The sequence below is a fragment of the Phacochoerus africanus genome, chromosome 10 (genome assembly GCF_016906955.1).
Source record: "Phacochoerus africanus isolate WHEZ1 chromosome 10, ROS_Pafr_v1, whole genome shotgun sequence".
Classification (NCBI taxonomy): Eukaryota; Metazoa; Chordata; class Mammalia; order Artiodactyla; family Suidae; genus Phacochoerus; species Phacochoerus africanus.
In genome coordinates, this window is record NC_062553.1 from 97,011,882 (window position 1) to 97,031,657 (window position 19,776).

The following is a 19,776-nucleotide window of genomic DNA, read 5'->3' on the forward strand; positions in this document are numbered from 1 at the left end:
AACACGGAACAAAATTCCAAAAGCAACTTCAAAACCTAAATACAGTTTTACTTTATTTTATAAAACATACTTCTGAAAAGTAGTGAAATAATATATTTCAAATATAGATTTTAATTTTGGTAAGGAAGTAAGCAATTTAAAACCTAGGCAGTTCATGGAAAAGGAAATGTAAATGTCAAAGCATGAAAAGACTGCAGCTCAAAATAGTCAGAAATGCAAATTTAATGACAAAGTGATAAGTTTTTAAAACTACTAGTATATTAAATTTAAATATGCAGGAGAAAATGACCTAAAACAGATTATCTCATGCAATGTTAATAGGAATATAAATTGGTATAGTCTTTTTAGTGGATAAATAGGCAGTTACTAGTTAAAATAATGTTCATACCCTTTTGCTCAGTTTTACTCCTACACACTTATCTTACAAATATACCAAACATATCTAAACAAGGAGTTGTGTACAAAGATATTCCTAACAGCACTGCTTGAAACAGGAAAAACATGACTTTACAGTGAGTGTACTAATTAAATTATGGCACATACAATTCTTGAAACAATAGTTACTGTTGACATAGAAAGGTAATATATATATTCAAAAAATCAATTTATACCAGAGATATACAGAAGATCATGTATTTTAAAAAAAGTCCATGCTTTTATTTGGCTATTCAAAGAAAAATGACTGGATAGATATACACCTAGCTATTAACAATAGTTACCCTCAATAAAACTGGCTAAGAGAATTGAGTTTTTAAGTTTTTATATTTCTATTACACTGTGATTTTTATCTGAAAATTGGAATGCTTTACTTTTATAATACAATAATAAATGGTTTATAAATTATATATAAATTTTATAGTCTTCCTTTCGTCTAAAATCTTAATTAAGAATGTTTGACAAGTTTAAGAAGTGTAAATTCCTCTAATTCATTAAAGTGGATTTAATTGCTTGTTTATGACAAGAGCTAACAACCAAGGCTTTTAGAAGTATCTTACCCAATTCCATCTTCAAAAGAGGTCTTCCATCTTAACGTGATTGAATAGGGAACAAGGTCTGTTATGGAAAATTCACGCACTTTAAACGCTGGTGAGAGAATTGCACACTGAAAATAAGATGTATACCGTATTTAAATCAACAAACACCAAACATACTCAAGTTACCATGATTCAACTGCCTAATAAAGTTCTTATAATAAAATTGTTACATTTTAAAAATTACCATTTGGGGGAATAACTAAACTTTTAAAGTATGAGTACTCTGTGGCTTTATAAAAATAAATGTAAAATATTTTTAAATCTCAAAAAAGAATTTTAAATAGAAATAGTTACAACAATTCATAAATATTTTGTCAATACAATTATAGACATTTTCCTATGATAGTTTAAAAACAGATGAGATAGACATACACTTATTTTTCAGGAATAATTTCAATTTAATTTTAGCTTACTGACAAGTGGTTAGACGAGGTAACATTAAAAAATTCTTCGACGGGAGATCCTGTCGTGGCTCAGCGGTTAATGAATCCGACTAGGAACCATGAGGTTTTGGGTTCTATCCTGGCCTTGCTCAGTGGGTTAAGGATTCGGCGTTGCCGTTAGCTGTGGTGTAGGTTGCAGACGTGGCTCGGATCCCGTGTTGCTGTGGCTCTGGTGTAGGCCAGCGGCTACAGCTCTGATTGCACCCCTAGCCTGGGAACATCCATATGCTGCAGGAGCGGCCCAAGAAATGGCAAAAAAGACCAAAAAAAAAAAAAAAGTTCTTTGATGAGTTCCTTGGTAGACTTGCAGTTAAGGATTTGCACTGTCACTGCTGTAGCTCAGATTTGATCCCTGGCTTGGGGACTGCTGTGGAAGCAGCCAAAAAAATACAAGTTCTTTGAGGCCTATCACCATATTTCTGACAAAACACATATTTTAAAAGAAAAGCAAAAAAGACTGGAGTTCCCGTTGTGGTGCAGTGGTTAACGAATCCGACTAGGAACCATGAGGTAGGTTGCGGGTTCGGTCCCTGGCCTCGCTCAGTGGGTTAAGGATCCGGCGTTGCCCTGAGCCATGGTGTAGGTTGCAGACGTGGCTTGGATCCCGCGTTGCTGTGGCTCTGGTGTAGGCCGGTGGCTACATCTCCAATTCGCCCCCTAGCCTGGGAACCTCCATATGCCACAGGAGCGGCCCAAAGAAATAGCAAAAAGACAAAAAAAATAAAAAATAAATAAAAAAAGACTGACAATCATACCTGTAATGCACATCCTCTTGCAACAGCTTCATCAGCATTTAATGTGGTACTTATGTCTTTAAGAAAGAATTTAGTGATCTGTTCCTTCACTGCAGGAATTCGTGTTGCTCCGCCTACAATTTCTATACTACTTATGTCTTCACGTTGTAAGTCTGGAAAACAAAATGTTTAATTGAAGAAAATAAGATAATCTTTATAAAAATGTGAACAGAAGTGTTCCTGCTGTGGCACAGTGGGTTAAAGATCCAGCATTGTTGCAGCTGTGACATAGGTCACAGATATGGATCAGATTCGATCCCTGGCTTGGGAATTTCCATATGCCACAGGTGCAGCAGAAAGAGGGGAAAAAAATATGAACAGTAGACCTTGGAAAGTACTTTTAAAAAACAGATTTTCAAATTTTCTTAAAATAAAATAGAAAAAAGGTAAAAATAAATTTTGGAAAAAGGCAAAACTTAATAGATATTATCTACGTGTCAGGCACTGCACTTGGACCAAATGATGAAGTGACCACAAGGGCAGACAAGCGCCTTATGAGCTTTAAAGTAACTCTTCGAAGTCCTTCAATTTTTTTGACTTCCACCTCATAAATCTCCACAGAAGGTTGATTACCAAAAACCTTAACAGAAAGCAGTTATGTCCTCATTTCTACTTTTCATCCATCTTCATAAACTTACATATAAATCCCTTCAAAATATAACTAGCATTAATTTTATGATGTAAACAAGATGAGTCAGGAGTTCCTATAAACTCAGATTTCTAGTTGCCCTCTTCTTATGAATAATGAATGAGTTATAATCTCCTTCTCTAAAATGAGAAATACAAATCTTCAAAATATACATGAAATTGTATTTTTACAATTTTTTATTGCTTTATCATTTTCTATCCCAGTCAAGTAACACCATGGTACAGTTGTGATGATTAGTTCAGTAACTTTCACTTACTAGCTTGTTCCATTACTGCTTTTAATGGTGGCTCAACCCTGGCAAAGAGGGAAGCACATAATTGTTCAAACTGAGCCCTGTGGCAAAATGAAATAAAATTCATTATTTTGGGATATAAAAATCAAGCATATTTTCTAAAATAACAGAATGAAAAAAATCATACATGATCTAAACATTATAAAACAAGCACTTTCCAAGCTGAAAACATACATGGTACCTGTTCATTTTACTTGAAACATCAAGGTCATTCATGAAACACTCAATGTTCAGTGGAAGATCTGATGCATTTGCACTCATTAGCTTCTTTAGTTTTTCACATTCCTGATATAAACGTAACAAGGCCCGAGAGTTTTCTTTCACATTTATCTTATATTTTGACTTGAACTCATCACAGAAGTAGTCTACTAAAGCCTCATCAAAGTTTCTGCCACCCAAATATGGATCAAAAGTAGTAGCCAACACCTGTTTAATTGAAAAACAAAAACCATAATTTCAGAAATATAGATGCTTTGCAAAAAAAGTACCTTTTAAAATTAAAATCAAAACCAAAGAACTTCTCAAAAATCACAGGGGTGCCAAATTTGGAATCACGTATTTTATCACTTATATTCAGCCAACATATTTATCTACTTTGAGTTATTTGGTTTAGGTTATAGATCTACACACCACAGCGAAATAATAATTCTAATTCTCCAATAACTGAGTTACAATGACTAAAAATTTTATTACCTCACATCCTATTGTTCTATAAGAGCACTGAACAGGTGGGCCAAAAGTCAATTTTGAGAAAACCAAGAAACAGTCCTAAGTATATAATCAAAAACAGCCAAGAAGAGTCAATCTAAAACATTGTAATTGGTCAATTTACAAATGAGGAATTAGTCTCCCCCCATCTCCCCAAAAAGCCGGTTTGGTTTTTTTTTTCTCCCCCTCCTTTTTTTTTTTTGCTTTTTAGGGCCGCACTCGTGGCATATGGAAATTCCTAGGCTAGGGGTCAAAATCAGAGCTACAGCTGCCATCCTACCCCATAGCCATAGCATAGCTCACCGCAATGCTGGATCCTTAACCCACTGAGCAAGGCCAGGGATTGAACCCATATCTTCATGGATACTAGTTGGGTTGGTAACCTGCTGAGTCACAATGGGAACTTTCAGGCTATTTTTATATAGAAGGAACAAAAGAGCAGATGAGGAGCCAAAAAAGAAAACAAAAACATGAAGAGGAGAGACAAGAATTTAATAAGATTGGTGAGCAGAAGATCCCTGATAGCAGTGGAATGTAAGAGGAGGGGACAAGTCACAGCACTTCAACACTAGAGCCCATAGTAATATAGGACCAAGACATCTCTCTCCCCAGGTACTTTTAATAGTACTAAAAAAGTAGAATCCCACTGCTGGTATGGTTCATCAACTTTTTTTCACAAGAATGGGTGGTGGGAGTTCCCACTGTGGCTCAGCAGTAACAAACCAAACTAGAATACATGAGGATGTGGGTCTGATCCCTGGCCTAGATCAGCGGGTTAAGGATTGGACATTGCCGTGAGCTGTGGTCACAGACTCGGCTCAGATCCTGCATTTCTGTGGCTGTGGTGTACGTGGCAGCTGCAGCTCTGATTCGACCCCTAGCCTGGAAACTTTCTTATGCCGCAGGTGCATAGTCTGACTGGGATGCCATCCTGTAGATCAGCGTGGAAAATCCATGGACAGACTTCTCTTGAGATCCAGTATCTCAAAATTAGATGCAAAATTGTGTAAGTATGTGACTAGTACAGATGTGCATTGTTCTGGAGAGAAGGGCTATAGCTTTTATCAAACTTCTCTGATCTAAAAAACTACAGATCTACTTACTCTAAGGTATTCACTAAAAATGAAGAAAAGAAAATTTTTTTAACCAAGCTAAAATTCAAGACTAATTAATTACCAAGGATTAAGTCAATTTGCAAAATAAATTATCCTATATTTACTATGAGTCATTTCCCTTTAATTTTCTAATAACAAAGATGCTATTATAGTAATATAAACTATAAGAGAGTTCCCATTGTGGCGCAGTGGTTAACAAATCCAACTAGGAACCATGAGGTTGGGGGTTCCATCCCTGGCCTTGCTCAGTGGGTTAAGGATCTGGCATTGCTATGAGCTGTGGTGTGGGTCACAGACGGGGCTCGGATCCCATGCTGCTGTGGCTCTGGTGTAAGCCAGTGGCTACAGCTCCGATTAGACCCCTAGCCTGGGAACCTCCATATGCTGTGGGAGTGGCTCAAGAAAAGGTAAAAAGACAAGAACAACAACAAAAAAACTATAAGACAAAAGGCTCTGAAAGGTGCTGGATAACCCTTTAGCCCCCAAAGTATTTAATCTTCTGAGCAAATTCTATATATGTGTGCTATAGGGAGAGAGAGTGAATGTGAGGTCTAGGTAAGATAATCAGTGTAAAAGTGAGTATAAAACCAAACAAAGGCTAAAACAAGATAAGCACATAAAGGTAAATAATGCCACATCAGAGAAAATTTTGATTAGGGCTCCTGGACAGAAAATGATTCTTTTTTCTTTTTTTTTTGTCTTTTTGCTATTTCTGTGGGCCGCTCCCACGGCATATGGAGGTTCCCAGGCTAGGGGTTGAATCAGAGCTGTAGCCCCCCACCTACGCCAGAGCCACAGCAATGCAGGATCTGAGCCGCGTCTGCAACCTACACCACAGCTCACGGCAACGCCGGATTGTTAACCCACTGAGCAAGGGCAGGGACTGAACCCGCAACCTTATGGTTCCTAGTCGGATTCGCTAACCACTGTGCCACGACAGGAACTCCAGAAAAAGATTCTAAAGACAATGGGAATCATTTTAGAAAATGTTTCTTATGTATATTTACAAACATGTAATTTATGCTCCCTGAGAGCTGACTTATCACTTCAACAATAAAAATAGCTAATACATAGTATTTGCCATACAGCATTCCAAGCATCCTACATTAACTCATTTTGTCCACAAAAATTCTATGAGGTAGTTACTGACAGTATCCTCAAGTGAGGAACCCGAGGTTTGGGAGGTTAAGTAACTTGCTCAAGGTCAGTTTTTAAGTGGCAGAGCCAGGATTTAAACCCAAGCATTAAAGTTCTTTACACAGTCTTATGCTCTTAACCATTAAAATTAAATATAGCAAATCACTTATTTACTTACTTTAAGTTTTCCTTTGTTAAATGCACAAACTGCAACCTGATAGGCAGAATGTCCCATATCAATAAATACTACATTTCTTGGTTTTTCATCTAATGGAGGAAGATCCTGTTTATAAATTCCATATGCTAGTGCAACTATGCAAGAAAAAAGGATTAGGTAATTCCAGCACAGCAATCATTTGGAAAACAACAGGTAAGTCACGCTGATACTACACTTTAATACATAGTAGAGTAATACAAAATTCGTTTCAAATATATATATATATATATATATATGAACAATCAGGTCACTCTGCTGCACAGCAGAAATTGACAAAACAGTATAAATGGACTACAATAAAATTTAAAAAAAACAGTATGGTAAAAAACAAATTAATTTCAAAGTAAATTAACTTTTCATAATTTGGTTAATGTTTTTTATTTTTTCTCTACTCATCTAGAACTCTAAAATGATTCTTACAGACAATGTAAAACATGTTTAATCTCTGCCAAAATGCTGTTCTTCGAAATGACAAGCATATAGGAACCCAAACATAATAGTTTTAAAAATAAATACTTTGATTAGGGAAAAAACTATAACAATATTTTACTGACAGTGATTTTCAAACTGCAAACTGCTCACCTGCAGTAGTTTCATTCATTAACCTTAAACAATTTAAACCGGCAACCTGGGCTGCAGCCATCACAGATCTCCTCTCAGCATCAGTGAAAAAGCTAGGAATCTAGTATTTCAAAACAGTAATTAAGTGTATTAGTTCAACGTAAAAGACTTTATTTAAATGTTTCATCAACTGTAAAATGAAAATAACTGCACTTAAAACTTATGTACAGTTTAAGGCAAAGAATGGTGTTCTAACTAAATAAATAAGAAACAATAAAGTTTGCAATTTCACATCAGAAAGTTTTGACCTAACGTACGAACATAAATTTAAAGCAATTAATAAAACGGAATAATACTGTAGGATTTCAAAAGTATGTTAATCTAAATGTTTCCTTGTGACCAATGGTCTAGTCTATAAAAATATCTATTTGCTCATCTTCAACAATGAAACATTAAAAACCCAAGGATATGTTAAAATGAGATTGGTTAAATATGTTATATCCCAACGATGGAATCCTAGGTAGATGCTAGAATCAGACTGATCTATGATAGAAGAGTACTTTTACTACATTAAAAGGGGGGGGTCACATAGCATGATTCATTTTTGTGGATGTATGTACTACTAGAAGAATGTAATCACAAGTATTTACAATGGTTAAATTTCAAAGAAGCTTTCACTTCTGTGGCGCTTGTCCGAGCCTTCACCCGTCTGTTTCTCTTCTGATGTCGTCCTATCCTGGGAACGTGGGTGTGCTACTCTATGTGGTTTGCACGATCAGAGACTGCAGGATGGATCTTGGAGGAGACGGCTCCTGCTGGGCCTCTAAGGCAACCACGCATAGCCATCTACAACTTTCAGACTCCTGACCTCCGGGGTTTTCTATTGGCAGAAAACAGACTTTGAATGGACTATCATTTGGAAAGAATTGGGCTAGAGCACCCTGTGTTCCTCAGGGCAATAAGGAAGTTGATTCTAGCCTGATTTTGCCCTCAGCTTGGTTCAGTCTGTCCTGTAACAGGCGTTTATCAGCTATGGACTAGGAATGCAGGGCCTCAAATGACTGACCCTGTGCTCTCCAGAGAAAGCATGACTTGGTTGATCAGTCCCACAAGGTGATTCTCCAACCCAGGTGTCCAGAGTTGGAAAAGCCTGTGCCTGCTCTGAAGAATTAGTTACTAATTTTGTAGCCTATCTCGAAAATAAAGTCCTTTAAAGAAAAAAAAAAAATTCAAAGAAGGAGTGAACTATAGTGCAGGTGACTTACGATGAGCATGCGTTTCTTTATAAAGCAGCAAAAAACATTAAATATGTTTCTATTAAAAAAATAAACCCATAATTTAAAACTTTTAAGATGACATTATTTAGTTTTATCAAACTAAGAATTACTTTCATTTGGTCTACAGATTTCTAAAAAGCTAATTCAGTATGTTCATGTATGAAATGATTTGGGGCTCTTCCAACTTTAAATAAGTAGTCTCCTCCAATCTTATAGCTTTCTGAATTCAGAAGTTTCATTTAACAGATAACATCAGGAAAAGAACTCGAATTTTGACAAGCTTGTATATCCTGATTTTGGTATTACCCCTCTGACAAAAATCTAAATTATAAGGTATGGTTTACTTAATATTCACTGAGCACTTATGTGCCAGGTAGGGATAAGACTGTGCATAAAACAGAACATACTTCCCCTTGTAGAGCTCACATGGGTCTATCGCATTAATTACGTAATAATTAATGCTGTTCATAATATATTCCAACATTAACTTCTGACATGAAAGTAAAATCAAGTATGGCTAAATAAATAAGGACGGATTTGAATTTAAGATAAATTTTTTAAATTTGCACCATTCTGACACATACTTTCAAGCAACACTATAGTGAAAAAAAGTTATGAACTATTTCAGGCTGATTTCTAGCTCTATCACTCATTAGCTGTGTTGATTTTGAGGCAAATTATTTAACAACTCTATGCCTCAGCTTTTTCATCTGTGAAACTGAGGTTAATAACATCCTATCTCAAGAGTAGTTCTGAGGATTAAATAGGTTAACGTATCTTAACTACCTCTAATAGTCCCTGACCAATGGTAAACTCTATTACTTACTATTATGAAATGACTATTAGAAAACAAAATACTAAGCTCTAATATTTTTCTCATTTAAAAAATTCCAAATACACCTGACAAATTTTAATTACTAAGTTCATTGAAGAGTTTATGATTTTACTTTTCTGATGACATGAGTCTCTTGAATATATGCAGTAAAGCTGACCATACTAAGAATATATTTACATATATCTCACAGATATTTTATTTCTGAAAAAAATACCTCATAATCACACTTCCATGAGGAATCTAAAAAAGCCAAATTCATAGGATAGAACAGAATGGTGGTTGCCAAGGGCAGGGAAGTAGGAGAAATGGGGAGACAGTAGCCAAAGGGTACAAAGTTTCAGTTATGTAGAACGAATAAGTTCTAGAAACCCAATGTACAGCATGTTGACTACAGTTAATAAAACTGTATTATATATTGGAAATTTGCTAAGAAAGTAGATCTCAGGTACTTTCACCACACTAACACTAAAAAGGTAACTATAAGAGGAGATGGATATGTTAATTAGCTTGACTGTAGCGATCATTTCACTATGTATATGAAAGCACCATGTTGTTCACCTCATATATAAAAAATCTTTTATCTTAAAGGCACAAGTAGATTCCGGGGGTGATGAATATGTTTATTATATTGATTGTGATGATAATGGTTTTGTGGGTATATGCATTATGTCAAAACTTCTGGAAATATACACGTTAAATACATCTAATTTTATCATTTTATAAAAGGATCTTTTTTCTTTCTGATACAGAATATACATAATCTCAAATTCCCAACTGGGTATTTTCAACCTCTGACATAAATGTTAAGGTCCCTAGAGATGGGGTGTTAACTAACCATGCTACTTGGAAAGATTCTTAGGGATAGTGGCAGCTACAGGAGTCACTAATTAATCATACACGTTAGTGTTTTTAAGATACACTGATTACCACAATTGACTTTATAGGAAACTCAATCCTGAACTTTACCAATTAATATAATTTTTAACATAAAAGTAAAGATGGATTTAGACTATTTACTGCATAAGGGCAGAAAGAGTAAAAGAAAAGGGAAGAAAAATATTTCAATATAATACTAACACACATGAAAAATATGATTCAAGAATGTTCATTAGTGAAGTGAAACGTACTGAAATCACACAGTCAGCCACTGGTTTCTTCAAAGCATTTTCTGAAGTCTCTTTAAGCTTAGCCAGTAACATTCCGGTAACTTGCTCAATTGCAAATGGTCTCTCTTCTTCTAAGTATCGCACCTAAAGCCAAAAGTGTAGTTATTTATTGAGTCATTTAATCATCTAACTAGTATTTATGAGCATCTACTCTATCCATGATTGATATACATCAGTGAAAAATACAAAGTCCTTGCTCAATTAAGTTATGTACCAAAAAGATTGCTCTAGTATTAATTACGTCTCATCTCTCAAGTTTCAGGGCCTTACACACAGTATTATAACCAAATGAATTATTTTCAAAAGTGTCTTTAGGAATTCTTGTTGTGGCATGGTAGGTTAAGAATTCGACCACAGCAGCTCAAGTTGCTGCAGAGCTGCGGGTTCAATCCCTGGCCCAGCGCAGTAGGTTAAGGATCTGGCACTGCCACAAGTGTGGCATCAGTTGCAAGGATTTAATCCCTGGCCTGGGAACTTCCATATGCGAGGGATATAGTCATTTAAAAAAATATATCTGGAGTGCCCATTGTGGCTCAGTGGTAACAAACCCGACTGGTATCCGTAAGGATGTGGGTTCAATCCCTTGCCTCACTGCTGCAGGAACAATGATGGGTCCTTAAACCACTGTGATATCGAGGGAACTCCACCTTACTGGGTTTTAGTAAGTTTGTGAAAAGGAAATGAGAACATTAGCAACGGAAAAGAAAGAAAAACATTTCCTTATTTAAAAAAACTTAATAATTATTACTTTAAGCCTTCTGGGAGTAACTATGAATTCAACACTGAATTTGAAATACATGAAAATTTTAAGTTATTTTTTAAAAAGAACCACTTCTGGAGTTCCCTTTGTGGCTCAGTGGTTAACAAGTCTGACTAGGAACCATGAGGTTGCGGGTTTGATCCCTGGCCTTGCTCAGTGGGTTAAGGATCTGGCGTTGCAGTGAGGTGTAGTGTAGGTCACAGACGCAGCTCGGATCTGGCGTTGCTGTGGCTCTGGCGTAGGCCAGAGGCAACAGCTCCAACTGGACCCCTAGCCTGGGAACCTCCATATGCCATAGGATTGGCCCTAAAAAAGGTAAAAAGATAAAAAAATAAAAAATAAAATAAAAAATAAAATAACCACTTCACCTCATATACGGGTTTAAGGCTAGGCTGCATTTAAGCACAAAATGTAACTTTATACTGCTTCTTGACCAAGGAATACTTTAGAGGGCTTATGCTTTATTCAAGTAATCAAATTCTTGTCCTTTTATAGTGACAACCACAATATTTATAAGCAATACAAAGTTACCTTAGAACCCATTTAATAACTACACCTAATTCAAAGAAGAAAAAGCTATGTCTTTTACCTTTGTATCCCCAATGGAGTGAATAATTTATTCTGTAACACTAATCTTTGAAAGAGCTGTAAAGAACTTCTCAAGCAGCACACTGTATATATGTATACAAGCATATAAATATGTATAAATAATAAGATTTACTTTGAAACAGACCTAAGATTATATTGCTTTGTTTCCAAATTAATTTCCAATTAAGTTTATTTATTTATTTTTGTTTTTTTTTAGGACCACATCTGCGGCATATGTAGGTTCCCAGGCCAGGGGTCAAATCAGAGCTACAGCTGCCGGCCTACACCACAGCCACAGCAATGCCAGATCCAAGCCGCATCTGTGACCTACACCACAGCTCACGGCAACGCCAGATCCTTAACACACTGAGTGAGGCCAGGGATCAAACGCACAACCTCATGGTTCCTAGTTGGATTTGTTTCTGCTGCACCATGATGGGAACTCCTACAATTAAGTTTAAAAACCAAGTGTTACATGAAATTACTCTCTTTAAACATGGGAAGAAATCAAGCACACTGAAGAGAAAATTAATCAAATACCATGTGTCTTATGATTACAGGAGGCACAACAATACAGCATTTTTTCCTTAAGAATATAAAGTTGGATGAAATAAGCATTAAAGTACATTCAAACACAAGTCAAAAAAATAGGAGTTCCTGTTGTGGCTCAGTGGCAATGAACCCAACTAGTATCCGTGAGGACGTGAGTTCGATCCTTGGTCTTGCTCAGCGGGTTAAGGATCCCAAGTTGCTGTGAGCTGTGGTGTAGGTTGCAGACGCAGCTTGGATCCTGTGTTGCTGTGGTGTAGGCCAGCAGCTACAGCTCAGATTCAACCCCTAGCCTGGGAACTTCCATATGACGCAGGTGGGGCCCTAAAAAAAAAAAAAAGTCAAAAAATAAATGGATAAAATGCTTGAGCAGTTGAATGCTAAAGATCTTCAATCTTCAAAAGAACTTAAAAAGCTCTTCGAAATAACTTAGACACAGGACTGATCAATGTTTTCAAAGCTTCTTTGACTAGCTTACATGCATTCACTATGACTGCATAAAAATTGTTAAAACATTAGGTTTTGACTTTCTCTAAAAATAATTTAGTTTTTCTTTAGTTTTTCTCAACTACTGACAAAGCATGATTTTGAATTTTCTTTTTTAAAGAATAAAAGCAAAGGAATTTAAGTATTTTAGAATAAAACTGCTCCATGGAGTCATTAGCCAGAAGTTATTGTATCTAAAGGATATGCAAATATTATTCTTTATATCATTTGTTGCTACCATACCCATCCAGATTCCTAGTCAGCAACTCTTGACTCACAAATTTCACATAAAATGTCACAACTTTTCAACTTGTCTTTAATCTCTTATGGTGTCTTCTTTGAACCACTGTAATAGCCTCATGATTCCTCACTACCATTCACCATCCACCTTGCAGTCAGAACCCTCTTCTAAACATGCAAATATGTGCATAGGCTTAAAACACATTAAAATTAGTCATTAAATTTTTAGCTTTGAGATATAATTCATATAGCATAAAGTTTATGCTTCTGAAATGTACAATCAAGTGGTTTTTAGTGTCTTCAAAGTTGTGCGCTGATTACCAGTAATTGTTGTACATTTTCATTACCCTAAGAAGAGAGACCCAGTAGCTATAGCAATAGAGGGACTCATTCCCCCTTACGCTTAAAACTCCTAGCAACTATTCAATCTGTTTCATGTGTCTACTGATTTGCCTGACTCAGGATAACCATATAAATGGAATAATATGATAGGTGACCTTTTACATATGACTTTTTTTTCTTTTTCTTTTCTTTTTCGGGCTGTACCCACAGCAAGTTGAGGTTCCCAGGCTAGGGGTCTAAATGGAGATGCACCTGCCAGCCTATGCCACAGCCACAGCAACACCAGATCCAATTTGCGTCTGCGACTTATACCACAGCTCACAGCAACGCTGGATCCTTAACCCACTGAGTGAGGCCAGGAATTGAACCCACAACCTCATGGTTCCCAGTCAGATTCGTTTGCAGTGTACCACAACGGGAACTCCTATATATGGCTTTTTTTTCAGTTAGCATATTTTCAAGGTTCAACCATGTTACAGCACAAATCACTCGTTTTTATAGTCAAATAATATATTCCACTGACTAGCCATACCACATTTTGTTTATCCATTCACCAGCTTATGGACACTTGCATTGTTTCTACTTTCTAACTATTATAAATAATTCTATTATGACCATCGGAGTACAGATTTTTGTATGCACGTATGGTTCAATTCTCTTACGTATATACCTAAGAGTAGAACTGCTGGGTCATATAATAATTATGTGTTTTGGTGTATTCTTAAGCAGTTTACAACTTTCTATCTCAGGATATAGAAATAAAAATCCAGAATCCATCTCTTACTTGGAAGAAGAATTTGATTTAATATTTCTAATATGTTATAAGATTCTTCTAAATTAGAGGAAACTCATTATGGCAATTAACATATTTTGGGGTCTATTTTTCTAAATCACATGTCTCTGCCTTTATCCCTTAAAAAATGGTTCACCTCTAGAAGTTTCCCAAATAACAATCCCTTTTTCTTAACGATAAAAGTATTTGGATTTAAAAGATTATTATTCTAAATTAGATTTTTTTTTTTTGCATTCACAAAAGCATATTACAAAAACTGCCTGTAGTTCGGTAAATACGTTCTGCATCCAGAGGAAAAAGGTTAAATTGCAAATAGGCCATATTATATTTGGTTTCTTTAATCTGAATATGTGTTAGTATTCTGGGAATATAAGCTTACCTTAACTCCTGCACTTCCATTAGGCATCTTCTGCAGTTCATAGGGAAGTCTGATCCTTTCAGTTTGCACAATAGGATCATCAAATGATCGCCCATGAAGCTTTTTGAAACCATGAATTGTATTTCTTACATTCGTGACTATCTGTTGGCAGTAAACACTTTCATTTATCAATTACTTAATGAATGCACATAAACATTATGCTAATACTTGAGAACCACCAGGTCTCCTTATCCCACACATCCAAGTTCAGAATTAGACACAATCACTCATTTTTCTGGTTCCTAATTGATAGTCAAATTACACTGTTGTCCCCCAAACACTCCTCCTATCCTGGGAATGTTAGATTCCAAATTAATGTCTTCAAAAAAAAACAAAACTCTTTTTGATACAGTGAAAATTTATATACAACTCATCTAGTTTTCAATGCTCTTGAGTTAATGAATTAGTATCTTTACTCTTTCAACTTTCAATTCTATATTTTTATTTAAACTATATTTTTATTGTCATGTTTTTCTTTTACTCTTAATATCTTATTATTTTTAAAATTTCCAATTTATTACTATGTTGCTGAAAATTGCTCCTAGGCTGATAAATTAAACTCCTTCCCTGCAGCATGGTGCTAAGTTAAAGTGTCTTAATTTGCTTGTATTTTGGCAAAGTAATTTTTTTCTTTAACTACAGCATCTAGTTCAAACTATAGACTACTACTGAGATCCAAGTTGTTGATCTCTTAGTGACATTTAACACCAAATAGATCTGAATCTTCAATTATGAGATGAGAACTACAGGGATGCTGAATTACCATGTTGATCTCTTTAGCTTTTTAGGAAAAATAGCTTATAGTTTGCTTTCTTCAGAGACTGTGAGGTCTACACTACACTTAGAAGATGAGCCAGAATATGAGATCTAAACTTTTGTGAAGTGGTCATTTTGGCAATATGAAAATGTGAAAGAAGGGGAAAAAAAACATTTGTACATAGCAACTGTAAAACAATCTTGATAAAAAAGCTTAAGCAAAAATTCTTGGATAAATGAGTCAATTATTCCTACAAAGTCATGAGGAAAAAAGCTCCATTAAACACAGTCATTTGTAGTAAAGGAGACCTAGATATGTACTAAAATGTAAGAAATAAATGTTAAGGGCTTTTTGTTCATGGCAATAAACAAAGTCCAAAGAAAATGAACCTATAACATGGAATGTTGAAAGTGAATGTTTCACCCAAAAGGATTTCAGAAGCCTAGAAATATGAATACTTAAAGAGATTCCATGCAAAGCAGTAGCCATATAGGATTACTCTGGAAATTAGTTTCTCCATTCTCCCCACCTTCTTTTACAAAGACATTGTTCAGTTGTAGAAGTGTATATTCTAGATAGGACTATCCCTCATAGAAAGTGACCATACAAGGAAAAATCGATGCTACTTGTTAGTAAAGCAAAATATATCTAATAGAATACAAAAATATTCCCTCTGTCATCTTCATTTTCTTCCTTCACTTTTAATTCCATAAAATAGGAGCTTTGTTACCAATATGAAGTAAATTCTTCCTCTAAGTCAAAACATCTACATTAGCAATTTACCTGACTCTTAGCTGCATTTCCAATGGCTCGCGTTCTCGATCCCAAAGATATACAGGCCCTAAATGGGAAAAAACAGAAAGTCTGTTCTCAGGGTATTTCTATATTAATGTGTTACTATTTTACTTCTCTTTATACAAAAATGAATTTAAAAGATTAATATAATCATGTATTTTAAAAATGGTTACTGAAATCAGAACTTTACATATTTTCAAATGTTCCTAAGTAAGAGAATAGTGGTCAGAATGTCAGAATCTTTTTTAATGTGCTAATAGTTGGGAACACTGTACTGGACCCAAAATTGTTTTTTAAATTCTACTGGTCTATAACTTACTACAAATATTAATTGTATTCAGTAAGCCCAGGCCGTCTGGATCTAAATCTTGGCTCTGCCACTTAATAGCTGAGTAACCTTTTGTAAGTTACCTAACCATTATTTGCTTCAGCGTCCTACCTGGAAGATAGTGATGATAATACCTACTCATAGGGTTGTGTGAGGATTAAATGAGTGAATACAGGTAAATGCTTTGAGCACTAATACTGCTGATTTTATTACTGCATTTATGTAATTCTGTTTATAAAAACAAGAGCAGAGTAACTTTTTTAAATCAAAATACCCATTTCATGCTATGATTTCAAGAAAATACTTCAATGGTTTCAGTTGTAAATACAGGTAATTATTCATTCAGTCAACAAATATTTACAGACATTGGAAGTTCCTTTGTGGCACAGTAGGTTAAGAGTCTAGTGTCAGTGCAGCGACTCAGGTCACTACTATGGCGCAGGTTCAATCCCTGGCTCAGGAACTTCTGGCCAAAAAACAAAACCAAAAGAAAACAAATATTTACAGGCATTGTGTATATACCAGCTACAATCACTTTTCTTGGAGAATCTAGTTATCAAAAAAAAAAAAGCAACATATAAAACAATGAATGATAACAGCAAAAAAAAGAATAATCACTTGTAGATAATAAAAGTAGAACACATGATTTCTGAATTAAAACTTGAAAGAAGAGAAAGCATATTGCTATGTATCTGTTTTTGTGGAAAAGGGTATTCCTGCTATATAAGCATATGTCTGTTCTCAATATGATAGCCAAGTGACTCTCTTAGAGACTAAAATTCCTCTATTAAAAAAACCCTCCAATGGTGTCCGATCTCATAACATAAAAGTTTATGTCTCCCCAACAGCCAATAAAGCCCTTCATGGTTTAGTTCTTAGCTATTCTACCCTATAACTTCAATCTAGGCACACAGGTCGCTTTGCTATTTCCAGAATGGGACAAGCACATTTCTGCCTCAGGGCCTTTCTACATGCTGTTCTCTCTTTCTTGAACACATGACTTGAACTCTCACTTCTTTCACATCTCTGGCTCAAATGTCATCTTATCAGAGACACCTTTTCTGACCATCAAATATAAATAATATTCTTGCTTCCCCCAATACATAAATAATATTCTTGCTCCTGTTTCTTCAATTGTATTTTTCTCCATAATGTGTCATGAGCTCATAAAATTAATTTTTTTACTGATAGTATCTCCACACTAGGGTGTAAACTCCATGTGCACAGATGATATATGTCCTATTGCTTTGATCTGCACTATCCAATTGGTGGCCACGAGCCAGATGTAGCTAGTAAATTTTAAACTAAAATTAAAAATTCAGTTTCTTAGCATTAGTCACATTTCAAGGGCTCATGAGCCAACTTTCAAGTGCTTAGCTATTGTATATGCAGAGAACAGAAAATACATACGTGTAGCAAAAAAAAAAAATTCTGCTAGATAGCACTGGTCTAGATCATTATCTGCTGCATAACCAATATACTTAATGAATGTGAAGATAGCTCCTAAAGGTAATACTCATTTAAAAACTAGGAAGAATACAACTTGTCTGGTTTCAAAGGACATTTTGGTAGCTGTATCAGGGCCAAGTTATACAGGGTCTCAAATGATATATTATAAATTTGAAATACATTTGAAAATATAAAAGTTCATTAAAAGCCTGTTAAAAGTTCATTAAGGCTTTTGAATAATGGAAAGAACAGTCCATGCTTATATATAATACAAACTGAATAGAGATCCCAAAACAGAGCTTTTCATGGGCTGAAGAAGATACTGTTATACAGGGGACACTGGATTCTCAGAGAAGGCAGGCAGCGAAGTTCATTTAGTCAATTTAACCAATGACTGCTGAGTAACTACTACATGTCTGGCACTCTGTTGGGCACTAAAGCTCTAACAGAGGAAAAAGACAGACATAGTTTTGGCTCTCTTTGAACTTAAAACTGCTAGAGAGACTCACACAAATGAAAGTAAACCAGGTGGTACAACAATAACTACACATAGTGCAATGAAAGTAGATAACAGAAGGGATTAACCTAAAAGCGGAGGATCAGGAATGGCTTACCTGACAAAGTGTTGAGATTTGAAGGAAGAATAAATGATGAAGGATTCAACTAGGGGAATATTTGGTGGTGATCATTCTGACTACAGTAATGAGAGGAAGGCAAGAAGTTATCAGTAATCCCTATCAGGATTGTGGCAGCTGAGACAGAAGGAAAAGGAATTAAGAGATATTTAGGAGCTAAACTTGAATTTGGTGATAAAATTAGATTTTCACTGTGTTAATACATCAGCCACCAGCAGATGTGCTATTAAGCACATGAAATGTAGCTAGTCTTAATTGAGATGTACTTAAATGTGAAATACAATGGATTTTGAATATTTAAAATTTAAAAGTAATATTAAAACATATCATTAATTTAAAAACACTGATTACATGTTGAAATAAAATTCTGAATATATTGTTATATCAAATATATTAAAATTAATTTTGCATATTTATCTTTTTAATGTAACTACTAGGATAGTTAAAATTATGTGGCTCACATACATTATAGTTGTTTTTATTGAACAATGCTAGAATAGATAGTAGAAAAAAAGTAAAGTGTCAAGAACAGTGTCTAGGAGTTCCCGTTGTGGCTCAGTGGTTAACGAATCCGACTAGGAACCATGAGGTTGTGGGTTCAATCCCCGGCCTTGCTCAGTGGGTTAAGAACCCGACGTTGCCGTGAACTGTGTTGGAGGTTGCAGATGCGGCTTGGATCCCAAGCTGCTATGGCTGTGGCGTAGGCCGGCAGCTGTAGCTCTGATTAGACCCCTAGCCTGGGAACCTCCATATGCCGCGGGTGCTGCCCTAAAAAGACAAAAAAAAAAAAAAAAAAGAACAGTGTCTAGGTTTCTAGTTTTCAGAAGAATGGTGCCATGCAATGAGACAGAGAACACTACAAGAGGGATATGTTTGGGGATGGATATCACAAGTTCAATTCTGGACATGTTGAGATTGAGGTACCTTTGAGATATCCAAGCAGATATAGATTTAGAACTGAAATGTTAAATGTGATGAAGAGACACAGAGGAAATGGAAATTACTTTTAACTGTGATCTAGTGAAAACAGGCAAACCGAATATAGTAAGAATCAGTGGTTCAGGCGACATCTTCATATGTCTTGAAAATAACTCCTTGATTCTGTCTCTGCCAGAATAGATGTTTGCATACCTGATAGGGCAATCTATGTGGATGGCAGGCATTCCATCCTAAGACTCATCAGAGAAAATACGGATTTTCCATCTCTTAGCCTGCTTTACAATTCATCTTGCTCTCAACTCCATTATTTAGAGACAGTTCTGAATACTTTTTTCAATATGAGGCTACCATCACTTCAATGCATTAAAAAAAAATCTTATTCTCAGGGTAATTCACAAGAGCTTAACTTCTGTTAGAACTCTTAGATCCAAATAACATTGATTCAACTATCATTTATTAAGTGCTGTAT

At 35.4% G+C, this 19,776-nt stretch overlaps 1 protein-coding gene across 1 annotated transcript in view; it reads right to left on the minus strand.

Annotated features, from left to right (window-relative positions):
- The window catches only part of HSPA4L (heat shock protein family A (Hsp70) member 4 like), a 53,460-nt gene that overhangs the window by 24,870 nt on the left and 8,814 nt on the right, over positions 1–19,776 (minus strand). The window contains exons 2-10 of the mRNA XM_047798451.1: positions 15,945–16,002; positions 14,366–14,506; positions 10,190–10,312; positions 6,972–7,071; positions 6,351–6,484; positions 3,394–3,638; positions 3,177–3,253; positions 2,233–2,384; positions 996–1,102 (exon numbers count right to left, since the gene is read on the minus strand). Coding sequence (XP_047654407.1) covers positions 996–1,102; positions 2,233–2,384; positions 3,177–3,253; positions 3,394–3,638; positions 6,351–6,484; positions 6,972–7,071; positions 10,190–10,312; positions 14,366–14,506; positions 15,945–16,002 — 1,137 coding nt within the window. The remainder of the gene's footprint in view (positions 1–995; positions 1,103–2,232; positions 2,385–3,176; positions 3,254–3,393; positions 3,639–6,350; positions 6,485–6,971; positions 7,072–10,189; positions 10,313–14,365; positions 14,507–15,944; positions 16,003–19,776) is intronic.